The 25,046-nt window shown below is 42.4% G+C and overlaps 1 protein-coding gene across 1 annotated transcript in view; it reads left to right on the top strand.

Moving 5' to 3' along the window:
* The window catches only part of ALDH1A3 (aldehyde dehydrogenase 1 family, member A3), a 27,746-nt gene extending 7,178 nt beyond the window's left edge, over positions 1 to 20,568 (top strand). The window contains exons 3-12 of the mRNA XM_009995306.1: positions 1,155 to 1,284; positions 2,968 to 3,029; positions 5,731 to 5,859; positions 8,232 to 8,345; positions 11,378 to 11,480; positions 12,526 to 12,710; positions 16,179 to 16,343; positions 17,694 to 17,851; positions 18,999 to 19,073; positions 20,407 to 20,568. Of these exons, the coding sequence (XP_009993608.1) occupies positions 1,155 to 1,284; positions 2,968 to 3,029; positions 5,731 to 5,859; positions 8,232 to 8,345; positions 11,378 to 11,480; positions 12,526 to 12,710; positions 16,179 to 16,343; positions 17,694 to 17,851; positions 18,999 to 19,073; positions 20,407 to 20,479 (1,194 nt within the window). The 3' untranslated portion in view covers positions 20,480 to 20,568. The remainder of the gene's footprint in view (positions 1 to 1,154; positions 1,285 to 2,967; positions 3,030 to 5,730; positions 5,860 to 8,231; positions 8,346 to 11,377; positions 11,481 to 12,525; positions 12,711 to 16,178; positions 16,344 to 17,693; positions 17,852 to 18,998; positions 19,074 to 20,406) is intronic.
* The last annotated feature ends 4,478 nt before the right edge of the window (positions 20,569 to 25,046 follow it).

Here is a 25,046-nt window from a genome sequence, read left to right as displayed (position 1 = left end):
CAGGATAAAACCAAAAAAATCCAGGTCTGAAAGCAGTTCTGTCTTGCAAATGAAAGGGGAAAAAATATATATGTCTGTAAACATGACCTATTCATTTTCTGTTCACTTTTTGATGTGACTTCAGAGGGCCCTACGTTTTCCATAACTGGGACACTTGTTTCAGGCTTTCTGCTGTCCTTCTGATCTGGGAGGACGTGTTGGCATTGTTGTTTTCACTGTAGAAAACTAGCTATAGCTGCCTTGGCTGCATGCTAAGTAATGACTTATAAAAATCAGTTGTTTTAGCAGACATTCAGAGTGGGTAACAATCCTAGTCATTCCAAGGGGAATGTCTGTTTGAGTGCTGTTTGCACCATAATGTCTGTGGAAGATGACAGAGTATGACTTCATATGTAAACAAAGATGTTTCAATCTACCAAGGGATAGTGCTTCCTTTATGGATGTGCTGGCCATTTGCACCAATATCCCATTTAATGACCTGAGCAGAGAACAAAGCATTCACTGAGCTAATGTCCAAAACAGGGAGAAGGACACAGGCTGAGACTGAACTTCCTTTAGAGCTGCTCAGCATCAGTGCAGCTTTAGTGAAGCAACTTCTCCCTTGCCTTACTCTCAGCACAGCTCTCAGCCCAAAGGTTGCTTTCCCAGAACTCAGTAAAAAAATGTGTTTTCTATCATCCTGTGGACAAAAGGCTTTTCAAAGGTTGGTTTAAGGGCTATGGAGTAGGGGAAAAAAAAAAATCCAAATAAAAGAAAAGTGGGTCTGACTGATTTCAGTGACACCATCTGGAATCCAGAACATCTGTGTCTGAGGGTTTGTTCCGGTGAAGTCATGACACTCAGATAATTTCTGACCAGTGCCCCAGACTGCAGCCCTGTATCCCACCCACAGCCACCTTCTGGGGGCTTCTGGAAGCCGTGCTTTCATTGCAATCACTGAGCAAAACAACTTGGGTACACACCAGGATTATTTGGTCTAGTCTCACACCTTATTTGTATTAACAAGGTCATTCCTTAAATGTAAGGTGAGGGAAGGAAAACCCCCATGTCTGCAGCAAAAGGCTAAATAAAATTGAGAAGGAGTTTCTCTAAAAGCTATTTTGAAGAAAAAAGCATTGGCTTGTCTTGACAGTGCATGCAATTTGTCTTTTCAGACTCTGGAAACCATGGACACAGGAAAACCTTTTCTCCAGGCTTATTTCATTGACCTGGAAGGTTGTATAAAAACACTCCGATACTACGCTGGATGGGCTGATAAAATTCAGGGCAGAACTATCCCAGTGGGTAAGTTCTTTCAGACCCAGTTCCAGAGCTGGGATGGGGTCAGGGAGGGAAAGGCTGGCTTCTGAAAACCTGCAAAAATAGCCTTGCATTTCTTTTCTCTCAGGATGCATTTGAAGTAGATGTGTTTTAAGATTTAAACTAATGGGAGAACAATGTGAAGGCCTGGATAGTTCTCTGGAAAATGAGTGGGCTCTTTTGTTGTTGGTTTGTGGGTTTTGTTTTTGGTGTTGTTTTTTTTGTTTTTTTGTTGGGGTTTTTTTTGTGTGTGTGTGTTTTGTTTGGTTTTTGGTTTTTTTTTAAACAGATAAACCTTTTTTATTTAAAATTCAGACTAATTCTTAAAGAAAAAAACCTGGATGTTATAGGGAAATGTATTTATTAGGTATCACTGAAATGAAGTAAGATGCCAGACAGTGGAAGGGCAGAGGTTTCTAGGAGGAACTGTATGAAGGCAGCAGAGTTTGTGCTGTCCTAGAAGCCACAGGATGTGACAGAGGGTTGATGTGGAATCTACTAGTGCCTCTCACCTCACTGATGTTCCTGCATCCCTGGCTGGCTCCCAGATGTTTAGAGAGATCATGTAGTGCTTTTTCTTACCTTTTTTAAGGACATGTTCTGAGATGTTGACTCTTCTCCAGAGCCAAAGCACTGTCCTCTTTGAGGGACTCTGTCAAGTTTTCTGACACTTGAAAGAGGTTTTTCAGAAGTTTCCTAGGCTGCAGAGCCAGAGCAATCACACTGCACTGTGGTGACAGGGACAGAGAAAACACTTTGTCTCAACTATAAGTTCAAATATGGCTTTGGGGAGAACAAGTTAAGACAATGGATGTCCAGGGGGCACAATGAGTAATATGGTGTATTTTCAAAATCAGCCTGTTTTGTCCCTGCATGCGGGTGATCACTGAGGCTGTTTGAAGGACAGGCACTGCAGACAAAAATTAGTCACCAAAGGAAGGGCTCTAAAGGGCTGAACTCGTTCAATCTGTGCAGGCAGCAAAAGGAGCAATGCCAGTTATATAAACTGAGATCTGTCACCCTCCTTCAGAGTAACATGAAGCTTGCCTGGACACTGCTCCTGATTTGAGATCACTTCCAAAAACTGTAATTAGAAGCATTCATGTTTTTGTCAGCTCTTTCCAATGAAACTCCTGGTTTCTCTTTGAAAAGTAACAGGAGTATTTTATGTGAATAGTATTACTTTGCTCACAGGGTTTGATCTTTTTGTCATTTCTTACCAGAACTGCAATTCCTGTTACACTGAATATGACTTCTGTACAAAACAGGTTTAAAAACACTTCCCCTTAGGGAAACAAGGGCTTTGCTTCTTTCAGAAAAACACAATCTGAATGGAATTTGTGCTTGCTGTGCAGTGTGGTGGGGAGTTATTCTCCACCTTAGCCCCAACACAGGGAGATTGTAGAAGGAATTGCACCCCTGGTTTTAAAAGGCTCCACTATGAACATGAGGAGTGTTTGCTTTTGAGCTAATAAGAGACCTGTTCTCAAACAGACCCTCATCTGCCTGGGCTGTCCCAGAGTTGTGAGTTAAGATGAACAAATGTAGGGTTCTTTGTCCAATATGGTTTTAGTTCTGTCCTCAACCTGTTAGTGTGCAGTCTTACACTCCTTCTGTAGAAGCTGGGATTCTGACTCTTCTGTCTTCCGTTTTTCTTTTGTCTTGCAGATGAAAATTTTGTCTGTTTCACCAGGCACGAGCCGATGGGTGTCTGTGGAGCTATAACTCCAGTAAGTAGCAGTGGTGGTGCCCTGCATCTCCCTTAGAACTGGAAGAACAACACGTGCACTCCCTGTCTTAGACTGCAGCCATTTGCTTCCTACTGAAGTACAGCTGCTCTGTAGGGAACTCCCATCTCCGTTGCCTGATGCAGTTTCTTGTTTTACCCCCATGCCAATTGCTCTTGGCAACACAAAAGTCCTCTGCGATGGAAGGGTGGGTCTCTAATCAGATGCTCTGCTCCTCTCTAAGGCTGACAGCAGTCACCAGAGACCAGTCAGAGCTCTCTGACTCTTGCACTGCTGGGACAACCATTTTGTGATTACTTGTGCTTGCTTTTTGCTGCCTAGTGCTGATGCATTGTTTTGAGTTTTAAGTAATATCCATTATTAGTAACCCCTGGCTGTTCTTTGAGCTTTCTGTGATTAAATCTTATGGAATAGTTTTCTTTTCCTTGAGATCTCATTCTCTGCTGCAGGGACAGTGTGGATAGTTTTTGGAAGAACTCCAGCTTTAGTGTGTGTTGCTTGCTCTGTTTAAACAGGCAGCCTGGAAGACTTTACAGCTACATGGGAGACATAGTTTGTTCCTGTCTGGCCGTAAAACACTTTGAACATGGTATTCTACAGGCCATGAGGCAAATGGTGATGTGCCAAGATTCTCTGTTTGGATACTTGGATCCAAGAAGTCTATGGAATATGTTAATCTTTGGGATAAGGTTGTAGGAGAGAGGCCTGAAAGAAATGCATGTGGGGTGTTGGATTTGCTGGACCCTGAGAATGCCAGGTCCAGACCACTTCCCAAAGATGTCTGGGGGAATTTTTCTCTTTCCTCCAGCAGGACTGAGCTTATATCCCCAGTGATAAGATGATATGGTCTGTTTAGCAATGTCAGGATGAGGCAAAGTGGGAGATGGTCAGTACTGGTTATCAGACCCTTGGCTTGATAATTTCTGCGCAGCTTTTCTGGCTGAACAAGCAACATGACTGCTTGTGAGCAACTGGAGTTTGTGACTTGAGATCAAAACATCAGGTTCCTCACATCGATCACCAATTAAAAGATATCTGCTGGTCACACTTCAGCCACCTTTGGCACTCAGCAATGCTTTTGGAAACTGTCTCTTTAAAGCCTAAATGTATGATGTTTTGGAGGGCCACTATAAGGGACTTAGTAGGGCTTCTAATATTTCGGGTTGACCCTACATCAACAATAAATTAGAAAGTACAGAACCAAATTTGACTCAAGTTCAATGCTATGTTTGTGAAAAGGATGATTGGGGTCAAAAAAACCACATCTGTCTTCAGTTTACTTAGAACAAATCCCTTTCAATTTTTTTCCAGTTTGTTCTCTGACAACAGTGTGAGAGTTTGTATATTCCTGCTTGATTTAAAGAGATTGTCACTCTTCTGCATATATCTTCCTAGAGAAAACAACAACTGTCCCTTTTTTCTATGGCTTGACTAGATTTAAAACAACATTCTTAGCAAGACAAAGTTATTAAAGTGCAGCATTTGACTGAGCTTTATTGCAAGGCCATGAGGAAGCCCTGGAGTCCTTTGCTGTTACTTTCACCAGCCAATCTCAATGGAAAGCTCCTATTGGACTTCAGTCATGCTCTGAATGTGTAGAAAAGCAGGATAGGTGGGGATGGCTCCAGCTGCAAAGTCAGGCCTTCAAGAGGGCTTAGGAGAAAAAGACAAATGGGAAAATCATGGGATGTTTTCATTGGAAAAGATCACTGACATGGAACAGGTCTGGGAAGGTGGGAGAGTCAAGTTGAAGAATAGCACATTAGACTAAATTCTGCTTGTCTCAGAGCTGCTGGGCTAGAACAGAGCTCATCTCTGAAAAGCTACAGCGCTAATTTATTTTAAGTGTGAATTTGTGGATTCCTAATGTATTTGGCTTCTTTTTTAATAGCTGAAGGACCTTGGCTTGAGTCTTGACAAGAAGTCCCTTTACTGTTGGCCTGCTTCCATCATCCCTAAAGCAGCATTAATTATTTTTAATGAAGAAATCCTTTCTGTTGCCAAATGACCTTTCTAAGATTCAGTGTGAGCTACATTTTCCACTTCTTGCTTAGGCTCCAAGATCTACAAATACACATAACCATGAAAGAGATTAGCAGAGAGGAAACTGATGTGGACTGGTTCCTAATCCCAAATAAGAAAACTAATTGGAAAGGACCATTTTATGACTTGAAGGGAGTATAAAACCTCCCTTGGATTTCCATGACTGAACAAACCACTGCAGTTTCCTAGCTAAAACCCTGGAGTTGAAGGACACTGTATAACTCCTAACTACTCAGCCAGTACCTAACACAGAAAAATGAGGTTTTTTCAATGTGTAGTTGCACCCACATGCTGTACAGAAGTGATGCACCAGGACCCTGCCTCCAACACAACTTCTGTAAACAGCCCAAATCCTACACACAGTGTGATCAAACTCCTGTAAAGGATGAGATCACGTCACACAGAGGTTTGTCCAACTTACAGGATTAGCTTGAGGACTGCCAGCAACATTTGGGATCTCAGGGGGGAATGAAGGAAGTTATAGTCTGTAGTCCAAGCAATTGTAGGCAGCTACTTCTCCCTGTGGCTCTCCTCCCAGTTGCTTCTTTCTCCCTGAGCTGTGTGAAGGTGGGGAAAATGCTGCATGGCAGTGAGTAGGTGACTGGGCTGGGCTGATCTGACCTGCCTCATGTTCTTGCAGTGGAACTTCCCGTTGCTGATGCTGGTTTGGAAGATGGCACCAGCACTGTGCTGTGGAAACACTTTGGTTATTAAGCCAGCTGAGCAAACTCCTCTCACGTCACTCTACATTGGCTCACTGATCAAGGAGGTAAGGAAATCTGAAGGTCACGTCTACGTACTGTTCTTTCAAGGTCATAAGCAAGAGTGTATTTTGAATTGGCTGTGTAGGTTTTTAGGTTGTACAGATGTTAAAGCCTCACAGAGGAAGGTAAGAACAGCCTCTCTCTATAGTCTTTTCTTACAAAGGCCTTCATGACTGAGAGGTAGCAAAGATCACAAAACCTCTATGTTTTTCTTCTTTCTCAGGAAGCTGCAGAGGGAGAAAAAATAATGGTGCTGTTATTCTTCTGCCTTGTCTCCCCCTCTCCCAAATGAGGGAAAGACTACATCTCAGCTTTATTAGATAATAGGACAAAAAAGAGTGTGATTAGAGAGCAGTGTTGAGTTTGTGCCATTTTAAAGTGGGATAATCCAGCCAAGACCGAGTGCTGTGCAAAACGATCATTCATAATGTCTGTGATTTGTAGAACAACTGAGATACGTCTGCCCTTCAAAGCCAACTTGATACTGACCTAAAGGGAAGGTCATAGTTTGAGATTTCAAGGTGTTGGTTAAGGGCTTGTCAGGTAGGATCTCAGGTGCCCTCAGATCTATTAATCATAGAGAGGTGGTGGGAGGTGCACGGGACTGGTCAGTATGTCACCTTCCTGTGTCTAAGTATGTGACTGATGTGAGGAAAACTAAAAGGGTTGCAGATATGCTTTTACTTCTCAATTGGAAAAGTAATTTGTTAAGCTTAATCTAATGATAATGGTGATTTTATCTGTTCTTGGCTTAGCCTGGAAGAAAAAAGAAAGATATTTAAATAATTGACACTTAGGGCTCCTCCATCAGGGAAGGCAGTCCAAAAATACTAGCAGTTAAGTATCTCATGCAGTTAATGGACTTAATCAGATTGTACAAGACAAGTGAGCATAGGGTGCAGTTCTCATGACTTCTAGTTAGCCCTACTACCCCACTGCTTTTTTCACTCTGACATACAGCTCCCCAAACACAGGCTTAGCATTCCCCCAAAAAGCCATTCAATTCTGATTAAATTCATTTTTGCAGCTGAAATTCTGAGCTGCCTTTTTCTCATAGTTGCCCTTCAAGGCACCAGTGTAATTACAGCAGAATAATTTTATTTGAAGATGCTCCTTTCTCCACCCAAAATTAGCAAAATTCTTTGCAGTTTTTCAGAAGAATAAGTTACACTTTTTTTCATCTTCAAAAGGATGCAGAAGATGTTAAAACACAAGCAAAGCTCTGTGTTTGGTTCAATGAAATAATTTTGGGCCAACCAAAATATTTTGTCTTCCATTTTTGCTGAAAAACAAAACAAAACAAAAAACCCCAACCTTTTCTGGCTTAGGGTGACCTGAACCAATTTCTTTCTTCCTTGTGGCTTTGCTGCTGAATCCAAATACCATTACTTGCACAGTTTGACATGCAGTATTTTCTTGAAAACTCATTTGCCAAGATACAAACTCTATTAAACTCACTTTAATCATTGTCATAACCATAGAAGAAATCAGATTTCCCTTCTGATTTGTGAAGAAATAAAAAAATTTTATTTTTTTTTTGCAAGGCAGTACATGAGCAATTACTTCCATTTTTTTTCTTTATTAGGAAGGAGCAACTGCATTTATTGAGATTGCACATTTTAAAAAAACACAAAAAATTGAGTGGTTAAAATCCTGCAATTCCATTGTTACAAAATGTGGGGGAAACAACCTTGTGTAATCAGTAGTAGGGGAGGGCTGGTCTAGAAGAGCATAGTCCTTGAAACTCTTGTTTCAGGAAGTAAAAACAGACCAGTCAGTCCCACACTTCTCCTCACACTAGAATTTCACCTGAAGTTTTGCCATTTGTCTCTTCTGGCAAAATTACTGGCTGGCTAATCTAGGTTGTAAATGTGGTGGAAACTGGCATAAGCCTTTTACCATCTGCTCTTGTATTCCTGTTTTATTAGCCCCATCATCTAGTGAGGTTTTACTGACTTCTTAATCCCTCTGGCCCCTGAAGAACCACAAATGTCAACCTTTGTTCAAAACAAACTTTCATTCAGTTACCCCTTGGCTCCAGCTGCACAGCAGTAGCTGGGGGCCAAACGACTCATTCTCTTTTGACTTGAAGCTGGGAATCCTCCAGGAATTCTTACTGAAACTTGGCATTTCCTAAGCACGGCTGTTGTTTTCACCCATGTCTACTCCAGCTGGTAGCTGTTTTACTGGGAAGGCTGGGAAACTGGTGTGTCTGGTGTGGGCTCCTTGTCTGCAGCTTGCAATTTTTAATTGCAAGGAATATAGTGCAACTAAGACAAGCTTCCCAAGATCTTGAAGTGCATCTCCCAGCAGTGCACATCAGTTCCAGAATGCTCAACATCTCTTTTTACTGAGTTGTATTTAACCTCTGTTTTAGGTGGGTTTCCCTCCAGGTGTGGTGAACATTGTGCCAGGCTACGGCCCCACAGCTGGGGCTGCAATTTCAACCCATCACAGCATTGATAAAATTGCTTTTACTGGATCAACAAAGGTGGGTGATGGATTTCTTGTTCAACACCTGCTGTTCCTCTTTGCATTCTCTTCTAAAACTGCCATCCGTGTAAGACTGGACCAAAGAAATGTCAGTGATTTCTGTATTGCCAACATCATTTTCCATCACATTCCATGTGATGGGATTTCTCAGAAGTGTTTGGAATTTGTCTAATTCAGATCCTTATGTTTGTGATCATCTCACATCTCTTTATACTGGGTTTTGCCAAACCACCACATTTCTTTAACAACTGGAAGTAATAGATACTCTCAGTTAAGGTAAGAGAGTCTACAGGAGAGGCTGGCAGTAACTTAACATGTCATTGACCTGAAGGAGCTTCTGGGCAAGTTTGGCTGCCAGTCCTGCCCTGCCAGTGAGTGCAACTGGAAAACATGTCAGTCAGCCCTGAACAATTCTTCCTCAGCTTTAGTTACCTCTGAGGAACTTGGACTTAAATAAAAACATGGCCCTGTGCCCAAGGCTTCCTCTGCTGACGTGGATGGGATTAATGTTTGAGCTTCTTTTGAGACTTGCACAGTTAAATCACCTTCTATTCAGTTTTTTTTCCTGTAGATAGCTACAGCTGCCTTGCTTAGGAGAAGGGTGGAAGTAACACCCCTACACTATCAGACACCTACAGCCATTCTCTTCTGTACCTTTGTGGGGGAAAGGAGCACGTCGCTTGGCCTAGTCCATGGAAGGGAGCACAGCTGTGGCACACAAACATATTTGTCTCCAGTAATCACTGCTGCAAACTCTCCAACAAAAGCTTTCTTAGAAATGTGAATGTTTTTCCACTCACTGCTCTAGATTTTTCTTGCAATATATATGCAAGAGAGTCTGTGTCCAAAGAATGGAAATGCTGACTCCAGTGGGTACAGCTGGGGCAAATATAGTCTTCTTTATTTCCCTGAATAACGTTATTCTCACTGAGCATTTGTAGAATGAATCCATTCTTATCTGTATCTTCTCAATTGCAGAGTGTAATCTAATTGCATAACGATGACAAATTACCTTGAATGGTATTCTTGGTCGGTAAAGGTAACTCACTAAACACTCCAAAACTGCTGCATTTAACAACAGTACCATCTAGTGGCTTTGTGTACATGCTAAGTGCTTTGCTTACCCCATAGGGAAAGGTGTGTTAAGCCTCTGTTTCTGTATAGGGATCATGGGAACAAACACGAATGCAATAAAGTAAAAGTTCACCATGAACTTTTACTCTCTCGATAGTTGGGCTAATCTAGGAGTTTACCCAGATACAAGCTTCTCTCCAAATCCTAGATCAAAAATGTGTAGCCCAGATTAGATGCTGGCTGTGTGAAAACAATAGAGTTTATAGACTCACCCAGCTCACATGGGTCTGTTTGGGTTTTTAATGAAAAAGCAGTATCCAGTGGATTAGTGGCAGAAGGAAAACCTCAGCTGCTGGAGCCTGTAGGCAAAGAACTCCTATAGATGCTGTGCTTGTCTTCTTAATCCATGGGTGTGCAGGAAACACCAAGGGAGACAGATTCTTTGCTAATGCATGTGTAATTTAGAAGTGTTTTCTTCCCCCTCCACCCATCTGTGAGTTCAGCTGCATCTCTGCAGTATTTGCAGCATAATGCTACTGTTTCTGAGCCAGGAAGTGAAGCCAATTCAAAATACATTTTGACTGAGTTTTTAAGCCTCAGCTTAGGCTCAGTGCCAACCTGAAAATACTGATCTTAAACTCCATGAGCATTTTCTTATCTAGATTTCTTGCTTTCCCTTAGTTTATTAAGTTGATCTCTTGGCTAGCTGTGCCTCTTGCAGAGTTGTGTACCTACAAGCAGGTACATTTCTCACTGCTGCTGCCTTTAGGACTTGGCTGCTGAGTGGCTAGAGATGTTCAGAAGTCTTGCACAAGTTACAAATGCCAGCCATGAAAAATGCAGATCTGTCACTGCCAGCCAGATGCCTCATGCTTTCCTTGCTCACAGCTCCACTCCAGGGCAACAGTATTTCTAGTGAAGTGAAGGTTGCCATGTGCAAAGGTAAAATACAAGAAAACCAGTTACAAAAGGATGAAATTAAAATATAAGGTCACATAAAAAAAATAAACTGCTTTAACAATTGAAGCTCCCAAATAATTTAAACTCATACTATTTCAACAAAATTAGATTAATACATTATTCTCATACTTAATTTATGCTCTTGTGAAGAATTCCACTTTTTAGAACAGAAATTGCTGGTTTGGTGTTACCAGTATCAAAAAGAAATGGCAGAGTCTGTCACAATGTAGGGAGAACCTTTTATATTAAACCACTTGTCTATGGAGGAAAAAAGCCTTAATTTGACATTATTTTGATTAAGTTCTGGGAGCAGAGTAAGTCCTTTATTTCAGGAGAGGGTGACCTGAGAAATTCTGCCAGATGGTCAGAGCAGGTTCCAGGGCAGAAAGTGCCACAGCAGAGCTAGACAGAGTTTGTCTGTTGACAACCTCAGGTATTGCCTTGGAAGAAACATGTCTCAGCTACTCTTGTGTGTGGAGCAGCTCAGCCTAAACTGTCAAGAAAGAAGTAATTTTCTCCTAAATGTCAAAATCTGTACGTGGCTTTCTGGCATGGGAGTGGTAACAGACAGGAACAGTGAGTTCTTATCATTGCCTTGGCAAGCTCTACTCTGAGAAGTTGAATTCTCAGTTTTTAATGGTAAAACTCATAAACCTTGATTGCCAGTGTTGCTCACTTGCTCTGCAGGTCTAGGTAGCAGGTGTCCTTCAGGATACACTTCCTTCCTGTAGATCTCCCACACAGCCCACCCTTTAAGATCTGCCTAAAGACATTAATTCTGGAGCTGGTTTTGACCCAGCATGTGACAGCAGAAGGAAACTCAAACCATTTAAGAATGTGATCCCTGACTTCTTCCTGCTTCAGTCACCAACCAGGCCCTTCTACCTGTGTTAGCATCACACTTGACATGCTGAGTTAAGGCTTTCACAGGTGTTGCAGCCGATATTGGGGGGCTACCCCAACAGCTCCTGTCCTCTTTGTGTCTCAATGCTGCAGGTTGGAAAACTGATCAAGGAAGCTGCTTCTAAAAGCAACCTCAAAAGGGTGACATTAGAGCTTGGAGGGAAGAACCCTTGCATTGTGTGTGCAGATGCAGACTGTAAGTACTGGCTGCTGTGTTTATTTACTGTAGGATGCTACAAGTGTGGTCCTTCCATGTGCCTCTCCTGCCTTTGGCAGCCAGCAGGGCTGGTGTTTGCCACTGCATCCACCCCAACAGCTGGAACAAACCCCTGTCCAAGAGCAGGGGTTTCTGTTTCACTGAGGCTCTTGCCCAGTACAGGGACCATTCCCATGGCAAATGAGCAGACCACTACACTGTTACTTGCCCTGGGGGTAGATTCAGTTGCAGATAAATCTTGCTTTTGTGCATTTCTGCTGTTGTGGTGCCTTCTTTTTGGTTGGCAGAACTGCAGAGTCTGAGCCAAGCAGAGGGGAAAGCAGGTTTGCTTGGTTTCTGTTTTTTAAATGTAGCCCCTCTGCAGATACTCCTGTGACAGGAGAGTTTTGTAGGTCCTGATCTAATCCAGCCTTCACCTCTATGATGATGTGCAGGACTTATTTTGCATGTTCTGTTGTGACTTTGGTGCATTAATGAGTAGCACTAGGAGATACATGTAACCTGTGATCACCAAAGTGGTTGGAAAACCCTGTTTGGCTTGGGAAGAATACCCTCCACTCTCCTGCACAGCAGAGCTTGAAAGCCAGAGGTACATGTGCTGCTAACAGTGAGCATTGTAAGGACCTGGTCTGAGCTGGCTGTGCAACAGAAGGGCACACTGCCTCCCAACCACTCACTGCTAAAACTAGTCTTCAGGAGCCAATGCCCAGTATCCGGGAATCCACATTGGAATTCCCACAGCAAGAAAAACTGATTACTGCCCTCAATGAGCTCTTCTGGAAGGAAGTTTTGGGGACTACAGCAAACTAGACCTTGAGACAAAAGGCAGGAAGAGGGGTGGAAGCAGTGAGGGATTTGGTTTGGGGGCAGCATGAGGACTTGTGAGTGCCTTCAATGGGCGGGGACCCTTGTCAGCATTTTTACTAGAGGCTTTCAAAAGAGAAATGAAAAAACAAGTCTGGAAACACTGGAAGGCTGAAACTGTGCATGTGGTAACACTTTTCCCTCCTGGGCCATGTTGCAGTGGACTTGGCAGTGGAATGTGCCCATCAAGGCGTGTTCTTCAATCAAGGGCAGTGCTGCACTGCTGCCTCACGAGTGTTTGTGGAGGAGCAGATCTACCCGGAGTTCGTCCGGCGCAGTGTGGAGTATGCCAAGAAGAGACTTGTTGGTGACCCTTTTGATGCCAGAACTGAGCAAGGGCCTCAGGTAACTGTGTGCTTGAGAACACTTGTTTGGGTTTTGGTTGTGTTTTTGTTTAATTTTTCCTTGTGTAAATATTATCCTTGTGAATATGGTCCCAGCAGAAGCACAGAGGGGTGAGTAATATATCATGGCTTTATTTTTCTCTCTATTTTAAATACCAATTAATCACAACTGTTGAAATGTTATGTTGTAATTATTTTTTTTTTTAACAAATGTATTTAATTCACTATGGAAGGAGCTGTCTCCCTGGTACCAGTAGTAATACAAAGCATGTTGCAGCAAGAAATAGCAATGCACAGAAGAGTGCAGCTGCAGAACGGCCATTCAGCTACTTGGCTGTGTTGGTGATGACAAGCAGTTAGAGCCCAGGGACTCCTGAGTCCCCCCTTTCCCTCTCCTTCTTTGCCCTATTTTTGTCATCCTTTGGAGAAGTTTCAGCTGAATTAGGAGGAAAAACCATGCCAAGCTACTGTCATAACCAGCCTCATCAGTGCTTCCAGAGCCTTCGTCGTCTTTTTTCCTTGCAAAGCAGGCTGAGCTGTGGTGGAGAGCTCTGAAGGAAGATGATCATTGGGTCAGATCTTTTAACAGGGCCACTGTTTGCTACCAAAACCAAAAGGGGAATCCCAGAAATCTATAGCCTACTTTTCCTGTTCTCAGTTCTGAACTATGAGTTTTTCTTCCTTGATGCTATGTAGATTCCCTTAGAGAAAAGATGACTGTAGAGACATCTGACCCTCCTTATTGGCATGTAGGCCCATTTACACTCTATCCATGCATGGCAAAACCTCACTGTGTGTCCTTATGCATGGGGAATAAGATGTTTTACATCCCCTGTTCATGCTGGGACTGTATCTATCCCTTGCCTATCTATAGAGTTTTCAAACTGCTCAGCAAAATTAGGAAAAAAATGCACTGTACTTATGAATTACCTTGGGGAACTGGCTGATTCAGGTCTAAACCAGGGATTTTTGAAGTGAGGAAGAAAGGTTTTATTCAGGTCAGTTCCCTGATGTGGATTACCATGTACTGGCATGGATACCCATGGCATGGGTGTGGGGAAAAGGCTCTGTCAGCTGCAGTGTTGGTTTATGCTGATACAAACTGCAGTGCTCAAAAATAGGTCAAATTTAAGCAGAAATGAGGCATGCTTCTAATGAGACTTCTCCAAAACTCACATGTGTCTGACTATGTTGGCTGGCTGGAATTCAAAAGACACCACAAGAAACCTGAGGGGCGTGATCAGGACTGTTTGAGTAGAGTGCCAACCTCAAATGCAGACCAAGGGCATTTTTTAAACTTCAGATTCCTGTGAGCTGTATCATAGGAAGTAATAAAGTAAATCTGCACAGATGGCAAACTGGTTAACCAGGGCATTATAAAATTGTGCAGAGCAGACTCCATTAGATGAGATTAACATCCTGGTGGACTAGAACAGGGATTAGAGTTGAACAAGACTAGACAGGTTTTGTTACTGTAGAACCCCAAATCCTGGGGTTTGTGAACTATAAGAGCTGGTCTACAGGAAGGACATAAGCACAAGAGCTGCACATGCTTACTAGCAGTTTTTCAGCATAAAACCTATTGTTTGAATTTTAAGACAGCTGTTATTTTCCTTAGAGTGTAGACATTTGTATACTTTAGAATTAAAGCATGAAAGTAACATATGTAAGCAGAGAGACTGTATGTCCAACAGTCAGTTGGACACAGTTATGGTGTTACTCTGTAGAATTACAAGTGGTGGGTTTGGAAAAGGAAAAACTGATCCTTGCAGTCTTGACTTAAATGAAACAAGAAATGAAGATTTGGGGTTTCTCAGATTTTGCAGTGATCCTTAGAGCCTTCCTCTCTTGAATTAGATGGACAAATAGTAGAATTTGCTCTAGCAGATCATGTGTTTTTAATAGAAGGCAATGCTTGAACCATAAATAATAGTGGAGTAGGGGACAGAATTTAAACAAGCCTTGCAAGCTCTAGTTACAATGACAAACAGTTCCACCCTTGCATGTCATTTTTACAAATATTTTCTTTCCCCAGTGTCTTTTCATCTAACTATAGTTTGCCTTGCAACAAGTTACAGCTGTATAAATATCCTTGTTTTGTTTTTTGTGATGTGAAGTGGATGAACTGGATTGGTCTGGATCACAGACATGCCAGGATAGAAAGCACTTGCAGATATTTTCAAATTATTTACATTTGGCAACTAAGCAACCAGACAAATAGACAATATGTATGACACGTGCCAAACTTAATGTGTGACACCCTGCATCCTACATTTCCTTGTGCAGTAGCATGTATCAGATATTTTCTTGGGTAGCATCTTAACACACGAGAGGACATGAGCACTTTGCACAAGCTGTCCACAGTGTGTGTGATACACACATCTGTGTGGCAGGAGATGTGCTGCTCTCTGTTTTTGTTGTGTACCAGAAATACCCCAAGGACACCCTCCTGAAGCTTTGATATTTCTCTAAAAGCATGAAAACTTGGATTGTATGTGGCCAGGGATTAACTAGGGACAGGATATAGTCCGTAATCTGGAGGAGTCAAGTGTGGAACACTCCATGTAAACAGTCCCAACTGGCAGCTGGCCCTGCCAAAATAAAAACAGATGCCTAGGGAAGGTTTCTGAATGAGTACAAGCATCTGGAGATACCTGGCATTCAGAATAACCAGGCTGCCAGGGCACCTTGAAGCAGTAGGTGGAGTATTTTATTTAATAACTTTAATGAGTTTGGAGAGTTTTTTTCTTAGCTTTGTTTTTTGTAAACAAGTCTCTAAGTCTTTTACCATCCGTAGCATGATGTGATGAGGTGTTTCATTGCTTAATTGTTATCATGCAAACATTGATTTGTTTGGAATCTGAGGATACCTGCAGTGCATCGCTGCATGGGGAGCACAAAAAAAGGACCAGTAAAGGTCAGAAGTGCTGTGGGCTTCTGCATCTCTTCCCAGCACATGACCCACGATGGTGTAGTACATGATGTCTCTTCCAAGTCCTGGTGCAGGGCTGCACAGCTGTGCAACTTAAGTGTCCTCCTGTAACTGGACTGGCTTTTCTCTAGGTCAGCAAAACACATTTCAGACTGTTCTCACGGTGCTCCTGAGCTAAAACAGTGCCTGGATAAGGTCAGTTAGTCCCAGAGCTGGAGTGAGGTGAGCCATGGGAGTGCAGGTCCAGGATGCAGAGGAAGGGGAAGTGAGGAGACCCCACTCATGTGGCAGTAAACTATTAGATCAGATTGAACTATCACTTGTAGCTTCACCTTCCGTTTTCCGTGGCTCAGGGCTGTGCCCATGTCCTGTCTTTCAGTTTGCTTGTTGCCTGACTGCTGTATCATGGAGTGAGGTGTAAACTCACCCAGTCTGACAGTGCCCTGCAAATGTGCCCCTGGGCCACATATCATGGCTCCAGTCTCTGGAACAGCAATAATAAAGGCACAGCTGTCTGTTTCTTTTTGTTTCTGACAGATTGATCAAAAACAGTTTGATAAAATCCTGGAGCTGATAGAAAGTGGGAAGAAAGAAGGGGCTAAGCTGGAGTGTGGGGGTCTTGCCATTGAAGACAGAGGCCTGTTTATAAAACCCACTGTGTTTTCAGAGGTCACTGACAACATGCGTATCGCCAAAGAAGAGGTACAGTACAAGCCACCTGAACCTTTATATGCATTTGCTAATTGTAAAGGGGAAAGAAGAGAGGTATGGCTGTGGTTTGAAGTTAAAACCTGAGAGGACAATAGAAATTTCACTTGTTTTGGTGTCCTAACAACTGCCTAAAGTTGAAATGCACACTACTAATGATGTATCTGCAAGGTGAGTTTCAATTTGGAGTGTGTGTGCATGGGGGGTGAATTGTGAGAGGAGAGGGGGAGAGCAGAACAGGGAAGCTGCATGTGATTAGATCCTGTGATATTCATTTGAAATAGAAGTTAATCTACTTTTCGTCATGTTCCCCAATGGAAAATAAGTAGTTGCCAAAGTTTAACTGGCACTTGCCTATTTTAGTTTAGCCTAGTGCTTTTTATGGAGCTGCTTACTGTTCACTTCTGGCAAAATGTTTAGATGTCTCAGATCTGCCACAGAATCTCTAAGGAACCTGGGAAAGATATCAGTCAGTTTGGACATGAGCTACATTCTAAAAATAGAGGGAATAAGATCTGAGAATCCCATGACAGGTCATTTTTGTTATGAACAGACTCCAAATCCCAAGTCATGATTCATGAAGCTTGTCCAGTTTAATTCATTTGCAGTTTTGTTGCAAATGCACATTCATCCTTTGCCTGGGATCAAGTACCTGATTCTCCCCAAAGAAATTCAGAAACACTTACAAGCCTAAAGGCCTGGCAAAGTGCTTAGCCTGGCCCTCAGGGTGGCACAAGTGAGACTATATCTCACCTTTGGTATGGGAGTTTATTGTACTGCAAGACCATGCAGGCAAGAAAAGGGCCCCACTTTTGATCCTGTACTTGATGAAAGACTCCATCCCAGAAGTTGGGAAGCATTGTGTATTCAAACTGCTTTATACTGGGAAGCCAAGTTTGTGGTAAAACACATCTATGGCAAATGCACTGCATGCAAATCAACTGTGGACAATGACAAAATCAGAGTTAAAAACCAAGGAGGAAAACCTGCAATCCTTGAAATACATTAATTGCTTCTTGAGTATCCTCAATGTCTGAGTTCAAAAGGAGAGTTGTAAATGGAGTAAGGATGAGTTGTTTGAAACTTGTCCAGATCTAGCTCTGTTTATTTTGATTGTTACAAATGATGTGTTGTTGGATCATAGTGAATATTAACTATTCTATTAAATCACTGGACTTCCTTTGAAGTCAGTTTAATTAGCAATTTTTCAGAGACTCTATCAGTGACTTCTAGAAGGTCAGGACATAACATTTTAAGTAAAGTAAAACAAAGCATCTGATTGTAATTACTTCAAAATTGCCATGATTAGTAAAGATTTTACTAATGTTTAATCAATATGTGCAGATTTTTGGGCCAGTTCAGCCAATTATGAAGTTCAAGAGCATGGAAGAGGTGATAAGAAGAGCCAACAGTACAGAGTATGGCCTCACAGCTGCGGTGTTCACAAAGAACCTGGACAGGGCACTAACACTAGCTTCTGCATTGCAATCTGGAACTGTCTGGTGAGTACTGTGGGAACAGAGTTTCCTTTCCTGGGAGTATTGTTTGGAATCATGTGTAAGTGCTGCAGGTGAGATGTATTAGTAATCTTACTAATTCGTGACGTTCTGCTCAGAAGCAACGTCCGTTCATCAAAATCAGGTGGTGAGGACCAGAGAGTCTGGTGACTGTTTGTTCATTCATTCGATGTAGTTCTTAATCTGAAAAACCTTGGAAATGTAGAGATTGTAGGAAGTTCCACCAGACATCTGATGCCTGTCAAAATCCTGTTTGTAGAGACAAGCAACTCTTAGAATCTTTCGGTACCATCAGCCAGGCTCTTACATGCACAACTCAGTGTGGACAGTAGATGGCACCGCACTACTGTCAGAAAGCTGAGTAATTAGTTTTGCTTCCAATTTCTTATTTTATAATAGAATCATTTTAAAGTTGGAATCCTGATTTTCTTCCCACTCGAGATGGGAATTTTATCTGCTGTCTGATTTTGATGCATGCAGAGGATTGATTTAAAGAGTTGACTCCGGAAGATTCTTTCTCTGAGTAAATATGTTCATAAAGGTGGGATGTTGGGCTTTGGATACATGTGCTGCATGTACATGAAGGTGCAGTCCTACAGCACCAAGCCATACCTGTTTCTCCTTAGTAATTTGATCTTCCTGAGATGCTGAGGAAGCACCTGCAGTAGCTTTTTCTCCCTAGTGCCTACAGAAATGGAGTTAACTCTTTTGTTTTACTGCAACACAACTGTCTAATGCAGTCCAACTTTTTTCTGTTGCTGGAAGTGGATGATGTGTTTAGACAGCTTCCTGAGTAAATATGTTCATTTCAGAATGTGCTTCATTAAATTAGGGAATAGGTTGGACTATTTATTTGAAGCATGGCTCTGAACACAGCTGAAATTCCTGCTCATGCCTGAATGTCTTGACCATTAGAGACTGAAATGAGATATGGGTCAGGTTGAGTACTACTCAAATGTTTTCTGTTTCTGTAGCAAAATAAGATTTTATTGCTGAAATCTGATTTCTCAAGGGAATTAATTGTATAAAGAGAAAACTGACGGATTATAGACCTTTTTTGTGTTGTTGTTGTCTTCATCTTGCTTCTCCTTGGTGTGGAATTGTCTTTTTACAATTGGTGTTTTTATTGTAGGATCAACTGTTACAATGCACTCTATGCACAGGCTCCTTTTGGTGGCTTTAAAATGTCAGGCAATGGCAGAGAACTGTAAGTTTTGCTCAAGATTTTGTTTATATGTCGATGGTGAATGCAATAAGGATTGCGACTCAGTGAAAGTATTGTTGAATTTGCTTTTTAAACTATCAGGCTTGTATACAGGGAGGTGTTAAGCCTCCTATGGTTACATAAAATGTGGATGTAAAGCACAGATGTGAGAACATGAGTACTTGTGAGATGTGAGAACATGAGTGGTGCTTTCAGGAGTATCTTAATCTGCTTTATCAGCTCTTAATAACTCCGGTCAATTCCACTTGTAAGCATTTTTTTTCCCTTATTAGTCAGTTTTTTTAGATCAAGGGAGAAGTCTGACACCTTGGCTGGGGACACTGGTATCCACCCCAAACCTCTTCCCTTTTTATTTGGCAGTATCTGTGCCTCCCTTGACTGCTGTATCATTGCTCCAAGTGAGACCCCTTTGAACCTCTTGCTTTCTAATGCTGGAGCTAGAACAAGAAGGAATGATCTTGAAGATCATTCCACGTCCCACCAACAAAGGTCACCCTGTAAGTTAGAGGTAGAGCTGAGAACTTGACTTAAATCTTAATTTAATCCTTGTGTAGGAGAGAAACAGGTTTTATTACACCATTCAGAAGACTGAATCTAGATAATTCTAATGCATCTTTTATTTAATAAGTCAGATTTATTTCCAGGAAGCATTTCCAGTAGCTGTTCTGGTGCATCTGCTGCTCTGAGACATTTGCTAAGCATAGCAAATGAATGAATCCTCAATGGGACACATATATTGAGACCTTATGGTTTACTTTGCCTGACTGCCTGGCTAATGAAAGGGTGTAAGGGGTTATCCCCTGGGCAAGGCATGGGAACAGAGCCAGTTTCCACCAACAGAGGTATAATGCAGTGGTGGGGTCTGCCATCAGTATGCATTTTTGGAGCAACTGGAGCCCTCTTGATTATATGGTATCTTGTAGATAGAAGCTGACCTTTAGTTAAAAAGTAACTTTAATTACTGTCTAAGCACTATGACTATGTTTATGTGAATGTTTCTTCATACTTAATTTTCACTAGGCAGAGAGTACAAGGTGTCATCTTGTGGGTTACTGTGACCAGAAGCATCTTATGTTTCTTTTACAACAGGGTGCAGTTGTGTGTACTTGAGTGCATGTACTTACCAACAATTAGAAGTGGTGGGCCAGGCTGATGGCTGGTGTAAGTTAGTTCAGATCTAGGCCTGATATCATTCATGTACAGCAGCTGTCAATCAGAGGCTAAAATGCACTTGTGTAGAAAGTTGTTATCTTGTTGTATCACATGAATGTGCTACAATTGTTTGTCCCTTTCCCTCCTCTCTCTTCTTTTCCAGCGGTGAATATGCTTTGGCAGAATATACCGAAGTGAAAACGGTCACCATTAAACTCTCCCAGAAGAATCCATGAAAACAGATGGCCTAAAATGCTGACACTCTGAATGTGACATATGGGGGACGTGTTCAGAGCAAGGGGGAGGGGAGGGGTAGGAAGGAAAATGGAAAAACCTAACTTTATTCCTTGAGAAACACTGAATCCACTGGACTCCATTTTGTCAACTGGCTCTTCGAAAACTGCTTTGACTGACCCTACTGGCAGCACAGCACACACTTGTACTGTACAAGTCCCTGGCTGTACATCTCTCTGCTACCTGTGACTAGAATGCTGGTTGGTCACAGTGTTTGCAGGACATCTGCTTTCAAACTGTACCCCTGAAGGACCTGGACATCACTGGCGTGTTAGAGAGACTTCTGGTACCATTAGCATGGACTGTTAAACGCCTTCAGAGGCACGTGGGTTTCACTTGGCATAAATGGACTTGAGCATTAGGGTTAGTACAACTTGACTGAAGTTGGAGGAGTTTGTGTGAAGACTGCAGCTGGAGTTTGGGGTGGGACTGCAAGCTTTCATAGAAGGATCTGTAAAGAAATTCTCTTTGAAAGAGCTATCTTGGTCTCCCTAAAGATACATGCTTTCTCCATCCATGTTGGTGATATTCTAGCCCTGAATGAGATTTATGGGAGTTTCCCAGAGGACTCCTTTGGGGCCAGTATTTCACCTGACAGAACTAGACTATAAAGTATCCTTTGAACCCCATGTTTTGGTGTGCACACACTACACATGCTGCAAATGCAAGTTACTGATGTGGTAACCCTTCTGGCTCTGAATGAGTCACAATTTTATCTCAAACCTTCACTATAGCACTTTTTTCAAGAGGATTTTGCACTGTACTTACCGTGATGATGCAGAGTTGAATGAGAAGCATGTAGCATGGTAGATACCCCACAGAAAACATCCCACACCAGTCCTTCTGATCTGGAGGAGGGAGCAGAAGAGTTGCAAGAAGCTGTCCTGCTCTGTCTTTCTCTGTAACTTTCAGGCTGTGTGAACATCTCTTCATTTTTTGAGCCAGATCAATTATTAAGAGAGTAAAAGTTATAAGCTCTTCTCATTGCTTCTTTATCCTGTATGAATGTAGCTTAAAATGAATTTCTGGAAGTACAGTATGAAAAGGCAGGTGCTAAAGATGTAGGTGTACGAACCAGTTACCATGGAATAAGCTATGGCTGGACTTAAATGTGTCAGCAGCTCTGCAGTAGTGAGTGCTGTCAACTTGTGGCAAGCAGAGAGGAGCTGATCCTTCAGTGAAGAATGGACTGCCTTGAATTGTCTCTTCACAGAATCATAGAATGGTTTGGGTTGGAAGGGACCTTAAAGATCATCTAGATCAAATTCCTTGCATGGGCATGAAGTGGCTGTCATACCAACTTCATGTTTCAGTATCTCCTGCAGTAACTTCTTTGCATGCTCAGACATGACTATTAGATTAATGACAAGCCACCTGTTGTCTCAGTTCCTGGGTTCACTACTTTCCCTCCTCTTCCCAATTCTGTACTGGAGAACCACTGGCAAACATACGAGAAGTTCCGTGTCCCCGGGAGCTGGAAGCATGCAGACTTGGTGGGGTCAGCTTGGTAGGAAGTTTAGCTGATTTTGCTGGCATTGTTTTCTGAGAGCAAACTGATAGAGGTGTTCCTTATGGCACATCAACAGATCTGCGTGGAGCACTGCTAAGGATTGCTGCCTGGAGTTTTCTAGAAGCAGAAATGCAGGTCTAACCTCTGTCCTCTGATGCAAGCAAAGATTTAACTGGTACCTTCTTTTGCTCAGAGATATGCCCAGCCAGGAACATGTGCTATATTGCGTGACTTGACCTTTTTTTAGAGGGGGAAGGAAGGAAGGTGGGTGTTGATAAGTAAGGAAAGAGTTTGCATGAGCCTAAACTTCCTTATTAGTTGGTGAATGTTGAAATGGCTCTTCAACACCCCTTCTGAAATGGCTTACCTCCAACAGCTGTGTGTAACTAGGAGCCTGCCCTCCTTTGGGTGTGTAAGACAGGGAAGTCTCCCCATCTGGTGAAGAAAATGTCCTCCCTTCCCCATGAAAGGCCAAATGGGAACATTGTAAATAAGTCTCTATTTTTGTAAAACCCTCTGGGTGCAAACACCTTCTCAGACAAATGTTTTACTTTTGCCTACTTGACTGTTTTCTAGGGCTGCAGTCAGATAGTAGGGAGGTGAGGCAAACAGTAAAAGGCTGGTTATCTTGATGTATCTCTGCATTAATTTTTGATAAACAGTGGTTGAATCTGAAATAATCTGAAATTCTTAAAATCCTAGTATTCTGGCTTTATATGTATGATATATACTTCACCTCTTTTTTTTTTTCCCTTATTAAGTTTTTAAAAGTTAACGTATCTCTTACTGTATAAATCAGGGTTTGACTCTACACACTGAATTTTCTAAGTTATATAACACTAGCCACTAACTTTAAAATAACCCCTTAGAGGGTATATATTCTTTCATTGCACAGTAAGGCTTTCATATTAAATACTACTTTCTTTTTTTAAAAAAAAGAACTATATTTATAAATTAGGATACAGTTAATCTAATGTATTTTTATAGCTAAAGGTACATGAAAATGCTATGTTTAAACCTCATGTATATATTTAGACTATGGGTATCTTTTTGTAATAGTTCTTGTTCCTAATAAATGTTTAACTTTGTGAAATGGTTTCTAAATGCTACATATTCATATTGCTCATAAAGGAAGGTGGGGAAGCAGAAACTTCTATTGACTTCAATAATTTTAACAGAGGAGTAACTAGAATGCTTTTTTTATTTACACTTATTAGTCCCCTAAGATAATTCCAGCCCTTGTAATGCATGTGTTAAGACCACTTTCCATCAGCGAGCATCTTCCACTCACCTCAATCCTCCTGTCACTGTTTTGTTTCAGCCTGAATTTGGCCCATTGTGTCCAAAGTGAACACTGGGAAGGGTTACAGCTTCATGGTTTAAAACAAAATGGCCTTGTATTGCTCTAGGTACAGAGGGCTCTTCCCAGACAGCATCGTGTCTGTTCCCTTGACTCAGTGACCCAGCAGTTGTCCCCAGGCAGAAACTTGCACGGGGTTCACAAGAGACAAGGTAGTTTCCAGGTACCTTTCCCACCTGGCAGAACCAAATGCACAGTGTTTGCCTGTGTGCATTGGGGGGTTCAGTGTCTCACAGGAGGGCTGTGATGGAATCTGAACTTGGATTCACTTCTGCAATTTGTGAAGAACAGCCTGTTTTTAACAAGTACAGTGCCAAAGTGTGGTCAGTGCTCTACAGAGTAAAGCTGGAGCCTGTGCCTGATTGTGCACTTGTTGAGCAGCCACTGGCGTGAGTTGTGCCATTTACAGTCAGTGGAGGAAGGAGAGCAGAGCTGCAGCTGGCAGGGGAGAGCACAGCTGCTTTCAGTTCAGAGGAGGGTGGATCTGTTTTGTCTTCTGAGGTGAGCCTCAAAATAGACAATTTGATGGGACCACGGACCACACTGCCAGGTGTCTGGGTGCTTCCTAACCCCTCTGAGATACATTCATCACTAGTAGGGCTCTGCTAAATATGTTTCCATTCTTGTCTTACTTCCTTTGTCTGCCAGCGTAGGTAGAGGGCAAGAACATACTGATACCAACACGGTAGGTAGAGGGCAAGAACATACTGATACCAATACATATGTGAGAAATACCTGTCATCTCCCCACACAGGCCAAGCCAAATCCCTTGAATTTTCCTCTTGGTAACAGCATCACCTGGAAGCTTTGAGACTTTAGAAGGGGGAAGGATGGAGATACAAAGGAATTACTGTGAGTGACATAATCAATAGAGACACAAGCCAAGAAGAGTGGGATGAGATCTGGGGCAAATACAAAAGGAAGAAAATATAGCTTGAATGCACAGAGAAATTCTTGCTGGGGGAGGTCCATATCAAAATAAGAGGAAAAGTTATTTTAGGGGGTTTTCAAAGTTAGTCTAAAACAGAGGTAAGAAAGGTCTGGGTAAGCACCAGGCTGTGAGGCATGAAAGACTCCTGGGTAGGAGGTGGAAAGGGTTCTACCAACAAGTGACACTGCTGTGGCTACAGGTAAAAGCACCAGTGAAAACCTGTCCTCTCTGCCTCTGTAGTCACATCAAGGAAACACCCAAGTCAAATCTCAGACTGCAGCAGCCATTCAGTGAATGAATGTGGCTTTTTCCATCCTTGAGGGATCATCATCTTGGTACAGACCAGGGAAGACAAAAAACCCACAAACACCTGAGTATGTAATTTATGGAATTGCAACGAGTAACAAAGCAAAAGGTATTTGGAAATGGTCTTCTCTTAGTAGGGCCAAGGGGTGGGGAAAATAAAGCAGCACCAGGGCTTGTGAGAGGTTCCTGGTACCTGCAGCCCTTTGTGGTGGGGAGAGGATGCAGCGGGATGTGCTCCGGCAGGAAGGGGGCAACCTCGCCTTGCTTTTCCACAGAGCAAATCCGCGCCGCGACCTGGGCAAGGAGCGACTTTGCAAGGAAGAAATCTCGGATCAACTCGGCTCCAGGTAAGGCCAGGCCTGTGGGAGGGGGGGAGCGGCTGCTGAGGGGACCCAGGACCTC

This window comes from Chaetura pelagica, unplaced genomic scaffold, assembly GCF_000747805.2.
Source record: "Chaetura pelagica isolate M959 unplaced genomic scaffold, ChaPel_1.0 scaffold453, whole genome shotgun sequence".
In the NCBI taxonomy this organism is placed as follows: Eukaryota; Metazoa; Chordata; class Aves; order Apodiformes; family Apodidae; genus Chaetura; species Chaetura pelagica.
Note: the sequence above shows the minus strand (reverse complement) of the source record. Positions and strands in the feature narration are given on the sequence as shown.